The sequence below is a fragment of the Plutella xylostella genome, chromosome Z (assembly GCF_932276165.1).
Source record: "Plutella xylostella chromosome Z, ilPluXylo3.1, whole genome shotgun sequence".
In the NCBI taxonomy this organism is placed as follows: domain Eukaryota; kingdom Metazoa; phylum Arthropoda; class Insecta; order Lepidoptera; family Plutellidae; genus Plutella; species Plutella xylostella.
This window is the reverse complement of record NC_064012.1, coordinates 7,267,148-7,293,288: the sequence shown is the minus strand read 5'-3', so window position 1 is coordinate 7,293,288 and position 26,141 is coordinate 7,267,148. Positions and strand designations below refer to the sequence as shown.

The 26,141-nt window shown below is 36.2% G+C and overlaps 1 protein-coding gene across 1 annotated transcript; it reads left to right on the top strand.

The window, feature by feature from the left end:
* Positions 1–1,914: 1,914 nt before the first annotated feature.
* LOC105396726 (glycerol kinase) lies at positions 1,915–9,429 on the top strand. Its single transcript, XM_048632657.1, has 8 exons — positions 1,915–2,318; positions 2,612–2,785; positions 2,984–3,131; positions 3,512–3,663; positions 3,915–4,163; positions 4,353–4,522; positions 5,258–5,393; positions 7,453–9,429. The coding sequence occupies exons 1-8, from the start codon at positions 2,076–2,078 to the stop codon at positions 7,723–7,725; spliced, it is 1,545 nt and encodes a 514-aa protein (XP_048488614.1). The 5' UTR covers positions 1,915–2,075; the 3' UTR covers positions 7,726–9,429.
* Positions 9,430–26,141: the final 16,712 nt, after the last annotated feature.

Here is a 26,141-nt window from a genome sequence, read left to right as displayed (position 1 = left end):
TGATGTAATAATTTTATTATTATAATGTATGTTAAGCATATTCTATTGTTTTTTTAAAGATAAATACTGCAGTGCTTAAAAATAAATAAATTAGGTCTTCTTTTTTAGATTTAGCCTAGTTTGTATTCCACTGCTGGGCAAAGGCCTTCTTAAATTTGGTCCAACGGTCGCGGTCCTCCGACACTTCGGGCCACTCAGGTAGGAACTTGTCCAAGTCGTCCCACCATCTCCGCCTAGGACTTCCTCAGCGCCGACGTCCGTCACTGGCCCCCCACTCGGTGACAACTCTGTCCCACTGTGACAGACAGATATTCTTTTGTATACTCTAATTTTTAATTCCGCGGAATTCTGACATTTCATTAGTGATACCACTAAAAAAGCTCTTCACCGAAAAAATTTAAAATTTGGATCCATTTAAGGGCAATATTTTTTTTTATGTTTTCAAAGAAAAAAAAATCTAAATATTTACTTGCTCAAGTGAAGTAGGTAATACAAAAATAACAAATATTTCAATACTAGCTGTTGCCACGAGCTTCGTTTCTCCTTAATTAGTTTTCCCGTGGGAATTCCGCGATAAAAAGGCTACTTTTTTTATCGCGGAATTCCCTGGATTAACACATAAGCTATTATGTGTTAATCCAGGGTGTCAGCTAACTCCATTCCAAATTTCATTAAAATCGGTTCAGTTGTTTTGACGTGAAGAAGTAACAAAGGTACACACATACATATATACACACATACTCACAAACTTTCGCATTTATAGTATTAAGTAAAATCCCGACTCACGACCATTGTATCGAATTAATTTTAATTACTTTATTTTATTCTTTAGCATGGCATCACTTGCTACAAAATTCAGGGATAACAAACCTTTTTAATCGATTTCAAATAAAAGATTCTCAATTCGGTAAGTACATAAAATGTTCGCTATGTAAGATTATTGGAACTGCACCATATTAACATATGACAATCCATTAAGCCTAATAAACAAATATGATTTTTTTTAATTGTATAAGTATGTTTATATGTTTGTTGGTATGTATGTTTGTCCACGAATATCTAGGAAACGATTGATCCGATTGTTACTATTCTTTTTTAGAGTTCCGTACCTGAAAAGGAAAAAAGGAACCCTTATTGTTGTCCGTCTGTCTGTCACCACCCTTTTTCTCAGAAACGGTTAAAGATATCAAGCTAATATTTCATATAGATGTACATAATGATGAAATTAAAAGGAAAAATATCTCAGGTAAGTAGACTTGTATGGAACCCTCAGTGCGCGAGTTCAACTGGCACTTGGCCGGTTTCTTATCGTTGACCTTTCGCGTTGTGATAGTTTGTTGATTTTTATAAACGTTATGGAGCCACAACCTGGCCCTTCGCAGGAAGCGGCCCCATCTGACTGAGCACAAGAGTCAGACTTTCTCTCTCCCAGAAAGTAGCGTCCTCGTGGTTCTTTTGCGCCTAACGTAAAGACCATCATTCTAAATAATATATTTAAAAATATAATATACAAAATTGACCGGATACAACTGATGTTCAGACTCGTATTGAAAAAAGTACCCAGCCAAAAAAGGTTTGTGATCTCTGACATGTCAAAAATTGATAACTGTCAGAATTCCGTGAGATTAAAGATTAGAGATTAGGTACTTAACATATTATTTAATTTACGTATTAGGTAGGTACTGATTACCAAGTGTATAATAATGTTTTTCTCAAACTAGCAGTACAATAAAAATTGACTCAAATCTGTATGGCGTGGAGCTAATACAGCGCGTATTTATTCGCTAGGTGGCGATTCTCCCGCGCCATACAAAATCACCATTTCACCACTGTGCTATCCATGCTGATGAATAGGACAATAGGTACATACACAGTCGTTCGATTGGTGGTATGGTAAAGGTACAACACTATATACCTCAGACCAGACAGCTGTGATTATGGAAGCGAGCGATCATTATGTATTTTATTGCTTTTTGTAGACAAATGCTGATTGTCGAGCGCAAAGTGCGTTTAGATAAGTGAGATTAAGATTAATTGCTTTGTTTGTTCATACTATTTGGTTTTAGTGTGGTAAAATGACTGAGTTTGGTCCTTTTGGTCCCCTTGTGGGGTCAATTGACGAGGGCACATCAAGTGCTAGATTCATTATTTTTAAAGCAAATTCTTCAGAAGTTGTAGCTTCACATCAAAAAGAACTTTCCAAGAACTTTCCGCGTGAAGGATGGGTGGAGCAAGACCCCAACGCGATCTTAGAAGTAGTGGTTACGTGCATCCAAAAAGCAGTTGAAAAGTTAGTATCCCTAGGTGGAAACCCTAAGGTAATTCTCTTTATTTACGCATTTTTACATTTATTTATATAGGTATATAGCAATAGTTAAATACCATGTCATTATCACTATCTTTCTGTCATTCCTAACCTTGAAACTTACACTCAAGGTAATATAATTAGTTTTACCTGCTTCTATTTTCACGTCCACTATTGTTGTAATGAGTAAGTATAACTTTACATAATAATTACTGTCAGAATAGAGTTAGTACTAAAATTATGAGCGGGTGGGCACTGCGGTTTATCAATGATTGATTTTAAAAACCTCTGTGTTGTAATTTTCAGGACATAATAGCAATTGGTGTGACTAATCAAAGAGAGACAACTATAGTGTGGGATGTGATAACCGGAAAGCCTCTACATAATGCTATTGTTTGGCTTGATATGAGGACCTCGTCTACAATAGACAAATTGTTAGACACTGTTCCAAACAAAACAAGAAATCAGAATTATCTTAAGGTGAGTTTTCCTGTGTGTGTCTATCTTGGATAAACCTTTTGTCTTGGACATTAATATAAATTCACTGTCCCATCCACTTATACTTAAATTAATATTTATAGTACTTACCACAAAGTTATCAGATATGTATTAAATATTTATCTGCAATGGGTCAGAGATCTTGTGAACTGCATGAATTAATTGCCTGTTTATTTACAGCCACTTTGCGGTCTGCCACTGTCTCCTTACTTCAGTGCAGTCAAACTGAGATGGCTCAGTGACAATGTGGATGCTGTCAAAAATGCAATGAAAGCTGGTACTTGCTGCTTCGGTACTGTAGACACATGGATCATTTGGAATTTGACAGGTAAATAATAGTTTATTATTTGTGCCAGCGAGAGATAGTTAACTTCCCAAAATTGGGCGAGCGATACTGCACCGTTGCTAGTGGTAATGCGCTGCTGATAACCTTATACTATCTCAAACATTTATTTGCTGTGCGACTACTACTTGCTACTACTGTACTTACATATATTTCCTACCTAGTTAGCCATTGTAAGTTGGTACAAAGTAATGCATCTGTAATATTTGTACTAACTTACAAAGACTACTTAGAAGGTGCGAAAGAATTTTATTACTTACATGTTTTGTTTTAAATGTTGTATTTTATGAGTTGTGTCTGTGAAATATATGATATAATGGTATAATTCAGCTGAAATAATTGACCATTTATTAAATTACTTCCAGGTGGGCCTAATGGTGGTAAACATGTGACTGATGTCTCAAATGCATCAAGGACAATGCTTATGAATATTGAAACATTGGAATGGGACCCACTGTTGCTAAAATTCTTTGAGGTTCCAAAGTCTGTACTCCCTGAAATAAGATCTAGTTCAGAGGTAGGTATCACTTCCTGGAAAGGTACATATGTATAGGATATAAGTATAAAATCTATAAAGCATTGAAGGTAAAGCAAACTAACAAAATATATTATAAACTGAGGAATACAAATAAAATAGTCACACCTGTGAACCATAAAAAACGAATAGTACTTACCTAATTATATTGGTATCATTGTATAAATTATTAGTTTTATTGATTTTTGAAGTCATTTATTTCATTTTTAAAATGGCACCATAATAATTTCCAGGTGTATGGTTACATTGCCGAAGGACCTGTAAAAGGTGTACCAATATCTGGGTGCCTCGGTGATCAGCAAGCCGCATTGGTTGGCCAGATGTGTCTACAGAAGGGTCAAGCTAAGGCCACATATGGAACAGGTTGCTTTGTCCTGTACAATACTGGCGACATACGAGTAAACTCCAGCAGAGGTCTTCTTACTACTGTTGCATTTCAGTTAGGAAAGGATAATCCTCCTTTCTATGCTTTGGAAGGATCAGTAAGTTTATGGAAATACAATTTAATTTTAAGAAATTGTCACTGTTAATTCATTATCATGTTTGCTATCTTGATTTGGCACTTCCAAGAAGTTCTATTAGATGTTTTATAAATCATAACATTTAGTTATTCAATCAGCTGACCGGTTCTAATGAAATTAATCTTATATGTATAAAATATACAATTTCAGGTTGCAATTGCGGGAGCAGCATTAGGTTGGCTCAAAGAGAACATAGAACTATTGGACAACGTAAAGGACTCCCAGGAAATCGCTGCTAACGCTACAGACAGCGGCAGTGTCGTATTTGTTCCAGCATTCAGTGGACTGTACGCACCGTATTGGAGGCAAGATGCTCGGGGGTAAAGTATCCGTTTTGTTAAATCACCCTAAAGTCTCTTTTTTAATCTCAGATACTAAATTGATAGGTTCTTAACCGTTCATCAACAGTCGATTGTACCGCCAATAGAACGATATGTCAGTTGATCGCGAGACAATCGACCGCGCTCAGTCGAATGTCCCGCGATTAACTGACGCATCGCTCTATAGACGGGACAATCAACTGTTGATGAACCGTTCAGAGTCTGTCAATTTAGTATCTGAGATTAAAAAACAGATTTAGGTACGATCAGTAGCATAAGTTCAGTTCGGTTCAAACAACTTGGTTGTTAAGAAGTTGGCAGCCAATGCACTTTTGTACCTTGTCAAACTAACAAACCTCCTATTCATTCTTTCAACGAGTTACTGTTGGTTAGTTTGACAAAGTGTAATCGCAGCTAACTTCAGAACTCTCAAATTGTTTGAACCGAACTGTATGTACTTTGACTGCGCTTCTAATGTCTCATTCTATCTGGTCAGTCTAACAAACAAGCAAACTCTCTATGGCTAACCCACTATGGCGGATTAGTAATGAGGTTTGGGTCCACCAGTTGGATCTCAGCTCGAAATTTTTGATTCACTTAAGAGTCACACACAGTCGACACTCTTAGCAGGTTGTCGAACCTTCTGGATTTGTCGAGAAAAAGCCACACGGGGTAGTTCTTTCTGTATACATTCTAAGTAATAATGTAATATTAACACAGTGATCATTTTCTCAGGGTTATATGCGGAATATCTGAAGACACCAACTCCAATAATATAGTGAAGGCGGCTCTAGAAGCTGTTTGTTACCAAGTAAGAGATATATTGGACGCCATGAACGAAGATTGCGGAATACCACTTCAAATGTTGAAGGTATGCATTTTTCAGATCTAGATAAACTAATAAGTAAAGCATAATATATTTAAACAGGAATAAGTCACTGGTAGTATAGTGCGACAAACTTATCTGTTCCGGTGAAAGTGAACTAAATTGATCCATATCTCATTACTTACTAATGAATTGTATATTGTAAATGTAAAAGATTAGATGGGTTTATTAACACCGCAAGAGCGAATTAACAACACGTGCAAACATAAAATCTTATAGAATTAAGAAATTTTACACATTTATGTGAGCTGTCACCGGAACAGAAAAGTTTGTGGCACTGTAGCTATACTGAAGGCAGACATTTTAATTTTAACGCTGTCAAACTATAAATTTTGCATTTGTTAGTCGTATACCTCGAAATCAAAAAATCCTTGTAGCTTTTCACCTATTCGCATTTCACCGTGATAGCGTTTTTTGTTGTAGCGTATAATATCGGTAGTATATTTTGATACTAGCATATATTTTTAACAGATTTTTACAACAGTAGCAAATTTTGATGTAGCATGTATTATCAATAGCTTATTTATTAAGCTGCATATATTTGGAATAGCAAGTAAGTATTTTTTGTCGCATCTTATTTGGGTCGCATATTGTTGAAGTGGAAAAGAAATATCGCGATATGTACCTAATAATGCATTACAAACAAATATCTATCAAGGTGAAAAGCGACTACAGTGAAGACAGGCAAGAAAGTAAATCTACTATGATTTTTTCAGACAATTGTCAGTAGCGATCAAAAATTATACTACAAGAATAAAAATCTATTCAGAAATTTTGACATCGCGGCGAAATGCGAATAGGTGAAAAGCTATAAGGATTTTTTGATTTCGAGGTATACGACTAACAAACGAAATTTTGCTAGCAAAATATGACATTTACGGGAACACTCTTAGGGCGTCTTGCACAACAAAGTTAAATAAAATTAAATAGTTTGTCTCTTGCTCTGACAGTATAATGTCAGAGCAAGAGGTCATAAATTTAATTTTATTTAACTTTGTTGTGCAAGGCGCCCTTAGAGTCGAATTTAAGGGCCACTTGCACAAACATTTAAATCTAGATTAAGTGTCAAATCTCGATTTAAGAAACGTCAATTCATATAAAATTTGATACTAAATCGAGATTTAAAACTAAGGGCGTCTTGCAGAACAAAGTTAAATAAAATTAACTCTCATAATGTCAGAGCAAGAGGTCATAGATTTAATTTTGTTTAACTTTGTTGTGCAAGACACCCTTAATCTAGATTTAATATGTTGGTGCAAGTGGGGTTAAATTATTTAAATAAATCATGGTTTTGACAGCTCGAAAATTAGAATTTCAGTCTTCAAAATCGAGATCACTGAGTAGTTAAAACAATTACTGATGGGTCTATACAACATTTTCTCATAATCAATACTAGTGTTGCCACGAATAGTGAATTGGCCGAATACCGAATACCGAATATTCGGCGACGCTGCCGGCCGAAGCGCCGAATATTCGGCCGCCGAATATTCGGCGCTACAACCTGTTTTTTTTGTTCCTGGAACTGCTTTGAAGAAGTCGCTACAGATTATATGAGAAATGCTAATTATTAAGAGGCAGAATGCTGTGGCAAACGAGTTGAATTTTTATTTGATAATAGTTTGCCTAGATCGGATGGCCGATCCTTACAAGTGGTGGTCAGCAAACAAAAAACAATACCCGAACCTTTTGAAATTTGCAAAAACTTATCTTTCTTCACCTGGAAGTAGCGTTTATAGTGTAGAGGTTATTTTCTTGCAATGAAAAGCGCAATCGTGGGCGACCAAAAAATGCTGAAATGCTCGTTTTTATCCAGCACAACTTACTACTGATTAATTTTGAGTACTAAAATGATGTGATTTCGAAATAAATACACAATTTTGATTAAAATAACAAGTCATTTTTTACTTGATTTACTATTCGGTATTCGGCCCGAATACTACGCACTATTCGGCCGAATACCGAATACTGAAAAAACTGGCCGAATAGGCCGAATACCGAATAGTTGCCGAATATTCGTGGCATCTCTAATCAATACATATTTTAGGTCGACGGAGGGATGACGTTCAACGATCTCGTAATGCAGATGCAAGCGGACTTGGTCGGTATAAATGTAATACGAGCAGGATTCACCGAAAGCACGGCTTTGGGCGCGGCGCTAGTGGCGTATTGGGGCGTAGAAGGCCACACACAGCATGCACCCATTGAAACTGGAGCAGGAATGACGTTTATGCCACAAATAAGCGACGATGAAAGGGACATGAGGTATAAGCAATGGAAAATGGCCGTTGAACGGTCGCTAGGATGGGAACATAACTAATTATCAGTACAAAGAAGCTCGTGGTGGTATCCTCATATTTTTGGGTCTACGCTGTTATACCTCGCACAACAAAAGGCGGCATATTGCATAAATATGATCCAATCTTTACTATGGGAATCAATTAATACCTGACACGTAAGAAAACGATATAGGTATGTTACAATTACGATATACAGTCAATAAAAGTTATAATGCAATAAGTGACAGAAACATTTTTAAGTGCTATTTTCACGAAAATTGAGTAGTCCGCGTTGTTCTATGTTCATGAAGGTTGCTAGTAAAAAAATTAAAGGTGCAGTTAAGATTGGAGTAGAAAACATTAATTATGCAGAAAGTACTCCAATCATGATTTCCTCAATTCATTTGTTTTATTCAGGCCTCAGGCGCTCTGCTCACTGCAAAGAGTTGTAGCGGTAGATAGCTTCCTCTACAATGAAGCGTTCTCCCCTTGCCAGCACCTCGCCCCGCCCCGACGCCGCCGCGCCTTCGCCTCGGCTTCTTTAGGGACTGTCACAGTCTAGTGTAGTGAGCAGAGCGCCATATTTGTACGAGGTAGCTAGAATCGCAAGAAGAAGGATCTAAGATAGGGCGTTATAGTAATGTGAGATCAGTTGAGTTCAGAAATTTATGTAAGTTAATTACATAATAGGTAATATTTATAGACCATCGCATTTTGTTATAAGTTTGAAACTGTTTAACATTCTTTTTGAAAAGACATAATAATATGCAAACCCAATTCCGCTTTAGTTCCTAGTTATTATCATTTTTTATTTAGATTTTTATAGGCAAGATAAAGTCATATTCTACGAATTATTTACAATAGTATTTTATCGTTGTCTTAGGATTATTTATATATTATTTAGTTTCTAAGGGTTTAAGGTTTCACACAGGATATGTTCAATAAAACTACTGTTTAATTAGATTTATCTAGCTAGACAGACATAGCATAAGTACATAGTTTTTTAATGGCCAAGTGTTTCCATAATCACACAATAATGCTGTCAGTTCAATAAATCTTACATTGTTATTTTCTTCTTATGCTTTAGGGCTGATATTTCAATAGTCAGATAAGTGTTGCTGTCACATCTGAATGTTTGCATTAGACAATGACAGCAACAATTTTATTCTTATCTGGCCATTGAAATATAAGCCCTCACTTAATTGGTGCAAATCTATTGTTGTACATACTTAAATGACTTTCTAGCGAACTCGTTATTGGTCAGTATCTACATACAGACGAAGTTTGAAGTTATAAAAATGTATCCCTTTGTTATGGTTACTCGTAGGAGTCGTAGGCATGGTTAGGTATTTACCGGGTAAAACTAAGATTGGAGTACCTTCATTTTACTCGCTACCCGCTTAATTTCATAGGATACATTTTAGTTTATATTCAATTTTAAAACCGATTATATCCGCTATTCTAAGGTTTTGCCGGTTTATCTTAATTTAAGATTACCTTTACCTAACATTAGCTGTAACATAATTAAACATATTTATGGAGTTAACCACATACTTACCTTATCTTTTTGGAAATGAGTAGATAATTATGACTCGTAGCGTGATAGCGATGAAGTGTTTTATAATAGCTGGGATTAAGTAAGAGTTATTTTATACCTCTATACTACCTTTGTAATTATTGTGATTGAAAATAGGCATGAATTGTAATTGTTATACCTAATAAAATTAAAGTTATCTTGGTTAAGAGATATATAATATATACTTAATATATTTTTCTGTAATTATAATTTTTAAGTCAATTTTAGGTACTTTATAATTGTGCAATGCAATACAAGCTGTCTCACGGAGATGCAACTTGGAATAGAAGTACCTATCTATACTGAAGATTATGTAATCTAGTATTTAATTTATAAATTCGATGATCATAATTAATTAATGCTTAAATTATAAATAAAATGTCATCTTAGTAAAACTGGCAATCATCAGTCCTTCTCTCCGTTTTGACATCGCTGTGGGACATCCTGTGTAACGAACGAATCATACAACGAATAATATTTATTAAGTAGGTACGAAAACAGTAAGTAATATAAAATTTTAAGCGATCACGTTACATCATTACCAAAACAAAACTTCACGAAAAAAAACGTCTATGCCATCTATGGCTAGTTTTGTGTGGGCGATAAAAAAGTTACTAAGTACTTCTATGCAATGCCTATTGCCTACACTGTATCCTGTATGTTATAAGCATGTTGCCAAAAAAATTAGTCCAGTCAAGGAATGAGGTGTAGAGTGCGTGAGCAGGTAACTAAGCGATTCCTTTAGAAACTTGTTCAGGGGGCTTAGGTTGTTAACATACCAAAAGTCCTGACTCCTAGGTGATGAGCGGGGGGAGGGGTAAAGATACGAATTTTTGGTTTTTTGCTTATATCTCAAAAACGGTGCATCGGAGAGAAATATTATAAACTAATAAAATAGAGCTCTTCAAATTATCTAAAACTTTTATATCATATGTTTTTTTCTAATTTCTAACCGTTTTCGAGCTAATATATATAATGATAATGATAATGATAAATATGACCCTCGGAAAAAGTTGAAATGATGATGGGCACAAATATATGGAAGCTGGGACCAGCACCAATAGAAATGAGTGATACGTCGTTGAAAAGGTATTTTTTTGCAGAATATGAATTAAACCAATAATGCAACTTCCTTCCGACGAATATATTTAAAAATGGACAACTTATACGCATTTGTCGTCATAACATTTTTTTGATTCATTTCATTGTTAGTTTTTTGCAAATAAATTAGCTTTAAAGTGCGTTATTTGTGTTAAAATTTACCTATATTTACGCCGCGGGCGGATAGTTTCAAAGAAAAAATTGTGGCGTAACTGGATAATTATAAACAACAATATGAAGGTACGTTTATTGTTATTGTTTAGTTAATTTGTGAGATAAGTGCTTTGTAACATAGTCTTTTTGCTGACTTTTGTCTGGTCATGTTCATCCTAACCAGACATTACAAAGTTGCTATACTATATCCCATTCAACGACTCCGCTGAATGACGTTCAGTCAAGACGTCGTACGTTACAATCAACGACTTGACGAGTTGTCCTTTAGTCATACAACTGAATAGCGCCATCCAATGAACGGGCTAGTGGTTCAATCAAACAGGAGATTAAACCAGATGCCTGCGACATATATATTCTAAAAGTAAATTAAAAAATCTACAACTTCTTTCCTCTTCTTTTTTTTCGTTTATGAATAGGTTTAGACAATAATATGATGCAATGTTTATGAATGTTTTGACATGAATTGATTTTTCTCCTAAATTTCAACTTTTTCCGGAACGGAAACGGTTAGGAAGTAGAAAAAAACATTTGACATAAAAGTTTTAGATAATTTTAAGAGCTCCATTTTATCACTTTATTATTATAAAGTGATAAAATGGAGCTCTTAAACTTAAAATTTCTCTCCGATGCACCGTTTTTGAGATATAAGCAAAAAACCAAAAATTCGTACCATTACCCCCCCTTCCTCCCCCCGCTCATCACCTAGGAGTCAGGACTTTTGGTATGTTAACAACCTGAGCCCCCTGAACAAGTTTCTGAAGGAATCGCTTAGTTACCCTCTACACCTCATTTTGAGTAATTTATTGACTGGACTATATATATATATATACTAAGATAACTTAGAAATAATCCGATATACCTACAACAGTTTTTTTAATAATCGCTCGATTATTTACCTTATTTGTACTTTTTTTGTACCTTTGCCTTCACGATAATATACCTAGGTATTTTGTTTTTTTATATAAAATACAATAATACAGGTAAGTAAGTATATAATTTTTTATATAGGTAAATCACAATTTAGAATTATTGTTATACTTACTGAGTAAGTTTTTAATAAAGTTACAAATAACATTAAATTTAACTGTTTATTTTATATCTCTTCATAAAACTTAGATAAGGATTTTTTTTCTTTTTTTTTAGAAGTAATGTATTGTATTTTTTACACTTTGTTTAGGTTAGTAAAAGATTTACAAATCTAAAGTCCCCATAGATGGAAGCACTTGCAAATCAGCGCCATCTCCCGTAATGATGCAAAAATATATTAAAATTGTATCCCCCAATGCAGCAGACATTCGTTTGGCGAGTTGATTTATTATATCGTAGCTAGGTGGAGCTGATATGAAGCCATGAAAATTCATAAAATTAGAGACACATATACAGGGTGTTGCAAAATTGGTATACCCTGTAGAATAATGTATTAGGAGGAAAGAGCCCCTCCTTATCCGAACGGAGAGTAATTTTTAAAAATTGACGTTCATCAGAAAATTTTATATTTGTACGATGAATAAAAAATTTTGACTTTGACTTTGAAATTAAATCAGCTTTGATTTTATTGAAGATCTCATTTCGCTAGAACACATGGTTTCTGATACGCGAAATTACAAAAAAAAACCTTAACCCTTACGAGCTAATGGTGAGGACGACGACTTTTGATTGATATTCTTATCTACCTAGTCCAGAAGACTTATCTACAAAAAAATTAACACAGTGTCCCCTTATATAAACTGTCTTTTTTTCATGCCTTTATATCAGCGCCACCTAGCTACAATATAATAGATCAACTCGCCACACGAATGTCTGCTGCATTGGGGGATACAATTTTAATATATTTTTGCTTCATTACGGGAGATGGCGCTGATTTTGGAAAGTCCTTGCAGTACTTGAAAATGCTGCCATCTGTGAGAATTTTCCTGATTCTTCTGTGTTTTTCACTTGAACATTGTTTTATAATGACCTGAGAGATGTCGGTGTCAGGCAGCTGAGCCAATGTTTCAGTATTCATTGTAGGTATCGGCTTTGCAATAAGTAACTCTCAGGTTGGTCGACGATTACGTAGCCGTATTTTTATATTAAGACCTTAGACACATACCTAACATACATTTGAACCCCAGAAACAAAATGAAGGGTGAGGTTTAGGACAGTGCGAATATGGCTTGTAGTAGGTACCTAAGTATGTAATTTATAATATCCTGTTTTTTTTCAGACAACAACAGATAAATAAGATAAGTGGGTATATGTAAATGCTATTTAAGATTTGTCCGACATACCTACCTACAAATATTAGGTAAGTACTTTTATACGCATTCAGAGTGGAAACCTAAGTCTCTGGAGTGGGAAACTATCTTAAATCTTCAAGTGTCTCACTTACATTATGTAGATGTACCTACACCTCATGGATAATTACTTTCCTCATACATTAATTAAATCAGGCAATATTCCTAAGTAGCTTACATTATTCTTTAATTAATATGAATACATGTACACATATTGGAAGGCAATATGAGCAATTTGATCTACAGCATCAACCGCACACTACCATTTAAATTAAACGAATACCATTAAGGCAATTTGAGCAATACAATAAATTAGTAACACCCCAATATGCACGTTATGATATTCGATGACCGTATCACACGGAACTTTTAAGTGGACAAATAAATAGTTATATAGCTAAATGGCCAATAAATAAAAAAATGCCATTTACTTTATTGTGAATTACGCCGAGGGCATGCATCATTCTGAAATTACTTATATTTTTTTTACTAGCTATTCTACATACCAACTAGCAGGTCAAAGATATTATAACTAGGTACTAATTAATGTCGCATTGGTTGTATGCTATTTTGGTTTATTAAAAATCCTAATAAGTAGTAAAATTATAAGAAATTATATTTTTTTAATTGTCCTGAAAGTCCTGATAATTAATTCAATAGACAATTATCTAACCTAACTCTGAACCGTGTAATATTTTTTAAAGTTTAATTTGTTTGAAATTCGACTTGATTACCGCGAGCTGTTTGAAAAGAACGCTTAACATGATCAGCATAATAGCTGACACTGTCAAAACCAAAATTTTCTGCGAGTGCTTCCGTATACATAATAATTATCTCATTTCCACTAGAGTTTATGGGTTGACATAATAGCATACCTATAAGTAGATTTAATTAAATTTGGGATGACCAAGGAGAATGGCCAAATTTGTATGGCGCCATGAATCAGAGATGCCATTCTTTTTCATAAGGTACCATCTTCTACCGTAGGAGGTCGGCTATAATAATGGCCACTTAGCCTTGGGATACCAACTTGAAACGGGGATATTTGTATACTTACCCTAATACCTACGAGTGTTGGGACTGCTATAACCGTTATTTAGTAAGTAGATACAACCCATCATTCCACCGCACACGCGCTCAGCTCAACAAACCCAAAAGGGAAAAAAATCACAAAATAGCGCTCGTACAGGCCAGCAATTGAGGCTATCTGTCATAGTGAGGCTTATAATTGGGCGTCTGTTGTGGGATGACCATGCTGCCCCTCATAACTATTAACAAGGTAGTTGGCCCCTCGTCGCGGTGGACACATGTACTGGCGTGGCGCTAAGTGCGAAGCCGTGTCGCAGCGTTCGTACGACAGCTAGACTGATGGTGGGGACGCTTGCCGTCAACTGTGGAGCCACTTGGAGCAAATTTGCAGAGCTCCGTGCGGCCCAGAGTACAATTGAGGGTGAGGTTCACGTTTTGTTTTGTCGACTTTGACGAGCATCTAGGTCTCGCCACCTGATATAGGTGACGGTTTTGCGCTTCGGGATTGGCGTTTGGGATGATACAACAAAATTATAAGTTACCGCCCCGAGAAAAAAAGTTTGCTCCTTAAAAGTGAAAGATAGACTAGGTGAAGGAAACTTACTGCCAGTTTCTATATCTCTATCTATCCATAACTGGTAGTTACTTTCATACGATTTTGACATAATCAAAAGTAACAATCTCTTAGATAGAGTTATAGAAACTGGCAGTTAATGAATAGGGATTCTGTGGTTTTTTTTCGATGATTTGTAGAATGTAGCCATGGAAGTAATAATACAACAGGAATGCGCACTCACCAAAATGATGCAAACAAAAATAGACCTAACGTATTCACCTTAAGACTTATATTTGAAGTGAAAGAGGCCGCGAGCCGATAGAGAGGGTTACCACAGAGCCCTTCCTCTCTTTCTAACAATTGCCAGGATTTAGTTGTGTAAACTTTAGTAGATTTTGTACGAAGAGAGCTATGCAAAAAAAATATTAAATTAACTCATAGACTACTGTATATCATATCATTTTCAAAAACATATTTATTATAAATCATTATAAACATGTAATTTTAATGAAATATTTGGTATTTGTATGAATAATAATTTCATAAAAAATATTGGTAGTTTTTCTAAATACTTTACGACAAGACCGAAGTTGTCAAGATGACGGATGACGTTTATACTGTTGTGAAAGACGTTATGGTTAGGGTGACCATTCATTCGTACTTTTGAATCACCACTTTCCATTAATTAGGACCTGTTTCATTCAACTTTTTGTTTTATTTTATACCTAAGTATCATTAGGTATTATTGTGACTGTTATCTTATAAGGCTGGTAAAGTGTTATGAGCTGTTGATTTTTTGGTGATAGATATGAGTATTATAAGATAATTTATCAAGCTTAAAACCGGCGGAAGCACTTAGGTTGAGATATTTTTTTGAAATCTTATTATTTTCATCAACTACACTTTACTAGACTATGTAAACGGAACACCCACAGAGTAAACACGTTTTAGGTACATAGTTGCGTTTAATGTTAACCTGTTTTGACAATCTATACAAATTTTACCTTCACCCCATTTGTTTACTTAATTGTCATATCACCAAAATACATTCGTACCTACATTGCAATCGAATTATTCGAATAATAGGTGACTTTGAGACCATCGACACCTATTCTCGACATGATAGATTAGAAGTGATGTCTCATGAATTACCTAAAATTATGGTCACCAAAAATAGAAAGAGATGGAGGGCTCCGTGCTGACTATCTCTGTCGGCTCGTTTTTTTGGTGCAGTGCGCATTCCTGTTGTATTATTAATTCCATGAATGTAGCTATTATGCTAACCCATGACAATGTCAGGATCTGCTAGCTATAAAAAAACACTAGGTACTTATTTATTATGTAGATATTTTGTACTAATAAAGGAGATGCGGATTGCAGCTGAAATAATAATTTACTATTTAAATAAAAAATCCCAATAAACGATCTAAATATTAAAATTCACATTTATTTAAATAAGTATACTTGCAATATCTATTAGCCTCATTATATTACCTATATCATAAATTTAATATTAAATTACAACGTTTCGAGCTAGGTACTTCAAAAATAAGTACTTAAGTATATCTAACGCTCACATTATTATATTTTTCCAACGATATCAGTTAAAAACGTATCTGGGTGCAATTTTGATGTTGATATCGGGACATTTGTCAGGGTGCGAAACGCGTGACGAATGGCTTGGGATTGTTGGCGACACATTATCCATTACAAGGGGTACTTTTAAAAGTTAGTAGTCTGTTTCTGATTGCGTTCAGCGCCATTTTAAAAGACCTCGGCAGTTTTTAATATGAAGAGAAAGGGTGAGGCACAAAGGGCAGCGGAGTGAGAAATTTATGCAGTGTCACATTTGCTTGCCGAAAATGTGTCTCACCCGACCGTTTAATAATGTACCACCTCCGCCCCTTAACTGCTCGCCTTGTTTAATTAAATGTATTAAAATACGAATGTTACAATTTGTTACATTTCAATAAGCTTGCTACTATTTTGTAAAATTTTATTTCAGTACACAAAATTATTTAGCGTTTAAAAAATGCTGTGATGATTGGATAATTCGTTGGCGTATGTGTATCGTTTCGGAAGGAGCATACTTTGAAGGGGATAAAATGAATTTGGATGAATAACAAAATATATTATGTGTTTTATTGATCCAGTCCCGATACTTTTTACACAGAATGTATATGTGGGTAGATTAAAATCAATATATTATACTCCTTTTGTACGGTAGGTTAATTTTACTTTGACGAGAGGTCAGTCGTTGTCAGCCCTTACCCTTAGTTGCTTTTGTGATTATCCGAATGATGTGAGTTTGGGAAATATCGTTTGCCTATCATCGACTGCCATTGGGCATTGTATTTGTTTTTATTATATTATAGACAGACCAGTGAATTTTGTGTGTGTACCTGAAGATTTTTTTGGATTTCTCAAGCATAGAGGGGGCCCCCACACGCCGAGCCTTGGACCTTAGACGTAATCACGTGAGTAAAACCTATCATATTTCTTTATTAAGAATATTATAATATATAAGTACATATCTATCTATCTATTGTAACAGGTACGTAACGTATATATGTATTGACGGTCGAATGGCGTAGTGGTTAGTGGCCCTGACTGCTATGCCGAAGGCCCCGGGTTCGATTCCCGGCTGGGGCAGATATTTGTTAAAAGACAGATATTTGTACTCGGGTCTTGGGTGTTGATATTTATATTTAGTATCTATCTATCTATGTATTTGTGTAGATATATCAGCTGTCCGACACCCATAACACAGGTTCTGCCTAGCTTGGGGTCGGATGGCCGTGTGTGAGATGTCCCCACATATTTATTTATTTATTTATTTATACATAACTAATTGGTAAGCGAGAGGGCTTAACGACAAAAAAAATATGTGAGTATATTTAACGCACAATATTTGGCAATGCACACAGGGTGGCATGTCCCACGCAGATAGGTGCTTTTCCATCCACCCCCGACACACCGCTCATACAAACAGTATCACTAAAAAGCGGAGCCGGAACACGCACGACACATAGTACGGCCATGTACGGGGAAATAAAGTGCAAATATTTGAACAGGTCAATTTGCGTGTACGCATTGGACGTAATGGAAAATGTTAATGCAGTGATCGCGTATGAGAGCCCCAGTGTACACTTTGCCTTTAATGTCGCATGATAGTGAATGGACCCGTCGGGATGTGGGGTTGGTTTGGACAATATCCATTCTTGTTCGTTTGCAGAATGCGAGCCTTAATACCAACTAACAATGAACTTTTTTTTTCATTTTACTTGATTGACAGGATTTTGACGAGCATCTCGATCGATATGAATTATGAGCATTATGATGACAGCATTTATTTATGAGTTTCTACAATAATGTTTGAACGAAATTTTATTGTTTTTTTTATTTATTTAATAATAATAGTGAAACCTGGATAAGTGGGAAACCACTACAGCTGGAACTCAGACGTACTGAAGTAAGTAATCTTTGATTTTTTTGCTGCAAAAAATAAAAAAAACCGTATATGAATTAAAAGCTGCAATCAGTCTTCCTTAAAACTGTAAGCAAAACGGTCCATAACTTTGGGTCCGACCCGCACCCCCGCATGATTAGACATGAAGTGAGGACTTTATCAAATTTTGGCACGCGCGCCAGTGGCGGCGCTGTTTGCAGATCGCGTATGCACTTCCCTCCAAGCGATAGAGCCGTCAATACGACTTGACGGTATCACCTTGACTGATTGCTTGACAAACAAGGAGAGGACTAACTGCATGAGAATTAAAAATATTGGCTTGTGCTGTTTTTAGAATGTTAGGATGAAGATGGAATGAAAACTGAATTAGTTAGATTCTTAGCTTTAGTCCAACCACAGAATAATAACTATGGTCCAACTTACTATAATTATAATGCGTAATACGTTTGGATTGAAATATACAAAATAACGCTTTTGTTTTAAAAACGCTATTTATTTACAGGTAGGTTTGATGGTAAAGTTTGACTTCAATGTGAACACAATAAAGACAGATCCAATTACTTAACAGCAACCAAAAACGCAACCAATAAAGTCACGTAATCTGCTACAAAATTTACGAAATCCGAGTTTAATAAGAGGGGAGATAAAGTTTAATTTTACCGAACGCGGCCCAAAGTTGTGGCCGAAAGTGCCTTTTACATTATGTATTTGGAATAGAAGTGACCAAGTAATAATAATTTAATGAAAAGGGGATGGAACGGAGTTCATTAGTACCCAACGCTGAGGCAACACTCGTAAAAATGAAAAAGGGAGGGTAGGGATTTTAGAAAGCCAAGCTCACTTTGGATTCAATGAGCCACGAATCGGTAACGCTAAACGCGCGGGGTGGGCTTAGATGTTGGCAATAAACTTGAAGCACTCCGTTATTTAAATATTAAACTCGATAGATTTTACTTTCGTGTTTACTGCAAACAAGTCCGCTGAATGTTTGGACCGAAAGGGGAAATATTTCATTCTTTTATTAATTTGCCTTTAAAAAAGTTTATTACTTAGTGGATCCTGCTTAGCTAGACTCGTGTTAAGCATAAAATTTCGTTATAAATATTCTGCAGTTATTTTTAAATGTTGTATTAGTATACAACATTTAAAAATGGCTTGGAAATATGAGTAGGTACATGTAAGTACCTATGTTTTGGCCTAAAATCCAGTCAGGAAATTTCAGGTTGTCCTGGATTATCGATCGACTTCCTTAGTTTACTGTTGCGCCACACATTCGCATATCGTGTCCGAGGCTCGGTAGTGTTTACAGAACAGGAATCTTGGGGTGGAGAGTGGCAATATAAAGATGATCGTTCGACACGTGTCGCCGCCTCATGTTTAATGTGCATACAAATGTGCAACTCCTCCAACTGTTCCCGGACTTTCCACAACGTCTCTGGGTAAACGCCGACTTGGCTGTCAGCCCCAATGTTATCCGAAGTTGTTGCCGCAAGCCGACTCGCAGTTTAGTTGGTTGTTCTGTACTCGGGTGGAGATACGTATATTCTTATGATAAGAGAGAGGAGGTGTGACCTGTGGGACAAGTGTCCGCCCTAGGCGGATGGTAGTTGGTACGTTCAGATAGATCAAGTTTTTAAATTTTATGTAAGTACTTAGTAAAAATGCGAGTTGAACTGTCTAGGTACTTTCAGGATTTGATTCATGAATATTTACGGGCACAACAACGTTTTTGGCTTAAATACGTACTTGATGTGTTATTGCCTACACACAAACATGACTAAATATCGCAATAATTATCACGGTCTACATTAACACTCGAACCTTTTTAATTAAGTAGTAAGAAATCTTTTAGAATACATTCACATAGTATACATATTTGTTACAATGAGGATATAAACAAAAACCAACCGAACCCTACTTACCCCATCTAGGGTGTACCCTTGACAAATAATTCCGGTTCGCCGAAACTCCTTATGTAATAATATCCTTTCTTGAATTGAATTCTGTGATGTTCGCAACGGGGCCTACACGAGTGTTTATATTAACATACAAAGTTTAGGTGCGCACTGTTTGTACGGAACCACCCTCTTAGGGGTGGCGTTATTAGTATAAGCAAGAGACATAACAGCCCCCCTGTAGACGCGGCGTGCATACAATGAAGGCAGCATTGGTTTTGAGCTAAATATTACTTACTTACTTACCCCTTTCAGTTTGCCATTGCTATCGACATCGGCTTTGGTATTATTACCTTGCTACGTTTGAATGAAATATCAAAATCGGTCTGGTGTAGATTGTTTTCATTGTGCTTTATTTATATCGGTATTCTTATAAATTATATTTAGAGCGTAAGTAATTACGTGAATCTTCTACGACATAATGTTTTGGAAAGTATAACAAAGGTTGGTAACACAACACAAACACACGCACTCACGCCTTGTACTAATGTACTCCCTTGCGGGGTAGGCAGAGGTGCATTGCTGCACCCACTTTTCGCCAGAGTGTTATGTTAGTCCCAATGTAATAGGGGGCGGGCCTATTGCCATTTTACGGGCACATCCAAGACCCGAGAACAAATATCTGTGTTTAAACAATCTGCCCCAGCCGGGAATCGAACCCGGGACCATCGGCTCAGTAGTCAGGGTCATCAAAGGTTGGTAATTTATTATAATTTTTAATTAATATTGTTTAGTTACTGATATCTTTTTAGGGTTTGTTAATTACCGTCGTAAAAGGATTGGCCGGTCAGATTAGCGTCAGTCGCTGACTGCCCAGGGTGCGACGGACACGTACGGAACATATCACAATATACAGGTTTATTTCACAGGACTAAATATTCGTTAAATCATAAAGGTCCGCTCAATTTATGAAAGTATGTGCATACTGAATTTAAATTTGATAACCGTTACAAAAAGGTTTGCAATAATAAAATACAGCGATCACTGCTATGAAAATTTATAATCGCAGACATTTTCCAAAAGGTCGGCATTCAGTGACATCCATCAGCATTAATAGGTGGGATAAAAGACGCGCCCACCATATATCCGGCAAAATCTTTAAATCTTAACCAAGCATCAATATCCTTTAGAAAATTACCTGCTTTGAAGTCTGTTGTCAATAGGGTAATCTGTAAACACAAACTGTTAAAATCCTCTCTTTGAGAGCGGCCAGCCGAGTTTGCTCAGGTGCTCTTTAATAACCAACGTTATAAGCTCTTTTAATGTCACTTTCTCTTCGTCCTTTATGTTGAGCAGTGACAGGTCTAATATGCATGCTAAATACACCGGGCTGACAATAATATGCTTCGTTACTTAAGGTAGGTTAAGGTACTGATACACATGCTCTAAAAAGCATGCTTAAAATCTTGTTAGTAATCTAATAATAGCTTAATCGTGGTTATCTGTTTGATGGTCCATGAATTTGTTTAAACTGACAGAGAGTGCGCTATAAAATGGATTGTGTATTAAAAAAAATCTTTCGTCATACTTATTCAGGAACACTATTAAAACTAGCATGCCTATGCTAGTAAATATAAACAAGTCGTAAGAATGCTCGTGTTGAGCATACTAGAAAGCATGCTTTTCAATATGTTTTTTTGAGCATGTGTGACTGTAGCTTTATTATCCAAAAGAATTTTGGGATTTCAAACCCTTTAAACATTTTAATAGGATCAAAATGTCTTTGTACACTCAACTCCATGAATATCTATAGATACTTACACTTTTGTACCTTTTCATCATATTCATAAATTCTGAAACCGATAATAATTTTATAGGATGTTAGTAAAATTGGGTAAGACAAGATGCAGTAAAAAAGTTTGGTTCATTTATGTAGATTTAGCTTTTGCTCTACACTTGGCGGATGTCTTCAGCCCTAATGCAGCTGCTGACGGCATTGATGAAAGCTTTATCGAATCTTCACTCGCCCAAGACCTTAGAGATGATTCTTCGATAAAACTTGCGACACCACGGGAAGTGTGGTCTCAAATAAGATACCTAAAGACTCACTCGGCTCCTGGCTTCGATCTAATAACGCCAAAAATTCTAAAAGAACTTCCCAAGAAGGCAATCGTTTTCATAACTATACTAATTAACGCAATTCTAAGGATGTCTTACTTCCCCCAACACTGGAAAGTTTCCCAGATCTTAATGATCTACAAACCCGGAAAGCCAGCCAATCTGGTAACGTCTTATCGGCCAATAAGTTTGCTGCCCATCATCTCAAAGATTTGCGAGAGGATAATCCTACGCAGACTGTCTCCTGCTCTAACCGAGAATAAAGTAATTCCAGACCATCAATTTGGATTTCGGTCAAGGCACGCTAGTATAGAGCAGGTTCACAGAGTCTGTGGAAAAATCAGAGATGCGCTTGAAAACAAAGAATATTGCTCAGCAGCATTTTTAGACATCCAACAGGCATTTGATAAAGTCTGGCACAAAGGGCTACTATTCAAGGTCAAGAAATATCTTCCTCACGCATTCTTCGGGCTGATCCAATCTTACCTGTGTGATCGAGTTTTTCACGTAAAAGAGAACGGTTCCATGTCAAGATTTTATGATATAAATGCAGGCGTGCCTCAAGGGTCTGTTCTTGGACCTACGCTCTACTCCCTGTATACATGCGACCTTCCAAAAACTAACCATACTCTGACTGCAACCTACGCTGACGACACTGCGATTTTGGCTAATTCAGACCCCTCCATGGCCTCGTTTCTACTGCAATCTGAACTGGACGAAATAAGCAAATGGTTAAGGGTATGGCGTATAAAATCTAGTGCCTCAAAATCAACCCACATCACATTCACACTGAGGAAAGGAAATTGCCCTGAAGTTAAGCTGGCAGGAGAACCACTCCCACACTCTGATTCTGTCAAGTACCTGGGAATTCACCTAGACCGCAGACTGACCTGGAAAACGCACATAAAAAAGAAAAGAGATGAGTTAAACCTGAGATACAGAAGTCTATGGTGGCTGCTTGGAAGAAAGTCAATGCTATCATTAGAAAACAAACTTTTAGTTTACAAGACTATTCTCAAGCCAATATGGACGTATGGCATTCAGCTCTGGGGCAGTGCTTGTAACTCTAACATAGAGATTCTACAACGATACCAAAACATACTTCTGAAATCCATATCGCACGCTCCTTGGTTTATTACCAATAGAGAAGTCCACGAGTTCCTAGGAATGCCAACTGTTAAGCAAGAAATAGCTACATCATGCTCCAAATATAAAATACGCCTGGACAATCATCCCAATCCCTTGGCACAAGATCTCCTTCTACACAGCCACAAACGTCGGCTTAAACGTCATGCAATACTGGAGCTGGACGAAACCTTTGCTTCCTGCTGATTGAAGAGTACTTGTCACTGGACAAGTAACTCTAAACGCCTGATACCTCCATCAAACCTGCTTATGGTTAAGGAACCGATCGCAGATTAAAACCACAGAGAAAAAAAAAAAAAAAAAAAATATGTAGATAACTAGATATTTTATTTTGAATCAATGAATTTTGTGATTGTAGTGATATGATCAGTAAAAAAATAATAATATACTCTAGAATCAAAATAGGTAATGCTCTCTGCATTACCTATTTTGATTCTAGAGTATATTATTGTTTTTTACATATTGTCATCAGATCTATCCAGCAATTTTGCGTAAAATTTCATCTATTACTTTTTTTCGTTCAACTGTTGGTTTTTATTTTATTAGGATTCGACAATTTAGGTGTTGAAATATCAAAACGTACAGACGTGTTTTTCAACTGAAACTCTCCACACCACAGGGCAGATTTATAACTATAATATACTCTAGCTAGAATAATATACTATATATAGGTAATGCAGAGAGCATTACCTATTTTGATTCTAGAGTATATTATTGTTTTTTACATATTGTCATCAGATCTATCCAACAATTTTGCGTAAAATTTCACCTATTATACTTTTTTTCGTTCAACTGTTGGTTTTTATTTTATTAGGATTCGACAATTTAGGTGTTGAAATATCAAAACGTACAGACGTGTTTTTCAACTGAAACTCTCCACACCACAGGGCAGATTTATAACTGGGCAACAAACGCTGCGCCATGCCCAACTAATGAATTAACGGTCGCAGATTTCAGTTGGAACACTTTCGCATCCTGTGTTTCCACGTGGACAAGTTCCCATCCCACATCTGTGTTTCCAACTTATGTAACCAGCCGGAACGCTGGAATCAGGCCCCTGCTACTTTTACTAAGTAAACATTCGCGGCAAAGTGAACAATGCTCATATCGCACTGTCCCTTTATTCATACTTAATCTCCGAAACGACCACAAAAAACCATGATTTCACGGTACAGCATTAACGCGTGTACGCATAACAGAGAGTCAACGCTAACCCACAGTAAACACAAGACCATATATTAAAATGTTGTCAATCCTATTTACAAACATTCTGCTCTGTGTTTATCTTATAAATCTATTGTGTGCATGGCGGTCGAAATGATGGGATTTTGAGTCAATATTGACGGTTGGAACTTTTGTGGCCCGTTGCATTTAACACATTTTACCGGAGCAAGCAAGGCGTTTCCTATGCTAAAGGTACCGATTTAGGTTCTTCAACTGAGAGGTAGATGGCGTTAGCGGTAATTCCTGCCAAGGTATAAAATACAAGTAGATTCACTGTATGTTTTATATAAAAGTAACTTAATGACGTGGTCTGCAATATTGAAGTAAGTACATTTCAGAATACTACCTATACTAAATAATTTGATAAAATTTTAAATTATTATTTTGTAAAACTTGAGGTCTTTTGAAGTCCGCATTTTGTGGAAAATTTTCATTACCTACTTAAATCCATTTCCACTGGACCTTAGCAGGACGGCATGTATAAATAAAGCAATTCCATTGGTTTAAAAAAAATCTCTGCACCGCTCGTCGCGTCTTAGCTGTGGTTTATTATTTGCATTAGCTTTGATTTTTTTATCAAAGCTAATGCAATGTATGGGAAAGAAGCAGCATAACGCTAGAGGGTGATTTGGTTAGCAAACACCCCTATGCGTTCACTTCTCTTTCTCTGAGGCCTCCTCATCTGTGTCATCTAACAGTGACGGCGTGCGGTGGACAAACGATCGAAGGTGGCATTTCACCGAGTGCTAAACCTATTTAGTCTAAAAATATGATTTAAATATCGACCTTAGATTAAAGTTCCTTTTTGCAACTCAGAGTAAGTAGATAGATAGATAGAATATTCTTTATTTGTACACACACTCATAAAATAAACTATGTACTACTATTAACTAATATATAAGTATTTTAGTTTAAAAGAAAATATTGTGAAGTGTTTGAAGTAAATTACAATGATACAATAAAAAGTACTGTTGATGACCATTAGCACCCTCTTTTGCTTGAACCATGATCTATAGTAAAATCCTGTATATAGGAGCTTTAAGTACACCGTCAATTTGCGTGATGCCTTTCCAATGTCATCTGCATTTGCTAACCAAATACACTTCAGTACTTATTTTCAGCTGAAAAAGACCTCGACACAAATAACCAAAACGTCTCCATTCAGATGTGAATACTGATGCTGCAATAAAGGGGGCACCTATTCTGTAAAAATGCCGAGTGAAACGGAACGAGGCGGGCGGGGCGCGGGGTCGCCGGGACGTCATTAGTGAAAACCTGGCCTTTCTAATGCCTAACTGTGCACCGCCTCCCATTGTCATCACAATAATGAGCTACCAACTATTAAGCTTGCGCAAACAAAAAGAAACTCATTTTGAGCATAAGTGCTTTTGTGTTTCGTAACGCTGCCGCTGATGGCTGATGATCGGCAAAGTTTGGTGTTTTGCTGCTGTTTATTTACATAGTTAAATGTTGATGAAAAAATCCTTCGGTCTGAATGACTGATACTGAACGAACAACCGACACTACTGAACGTAATATCCTGAAACTTACAGGACTTGCAAAGAAAATTTAAGCTGCTAACGATTTAAAAAATTCGACCCCTATAGGGTTAAAGAGGGGCAAAGTTTGTATGCGCGATTCCATCATCAAACCCCCTAAAATTTTGCATGACCTTTCTTTTCTAAATTTATGGAAATTGTTTTTGGTAAGTACCTACTATATTGAAATTAATTGCTGGTCGGACAGTAAGTAATTATTTTGTTTCGACTCTAAATAAACTACACTCACGTACGGGCAATGAAAAAGTTCCACTAACAAAATTCCGACACCAAATGACCCCAATATTTTCAAAGATCTAAATTATAATTTTAACAAAATATTATCGTTTTCAGG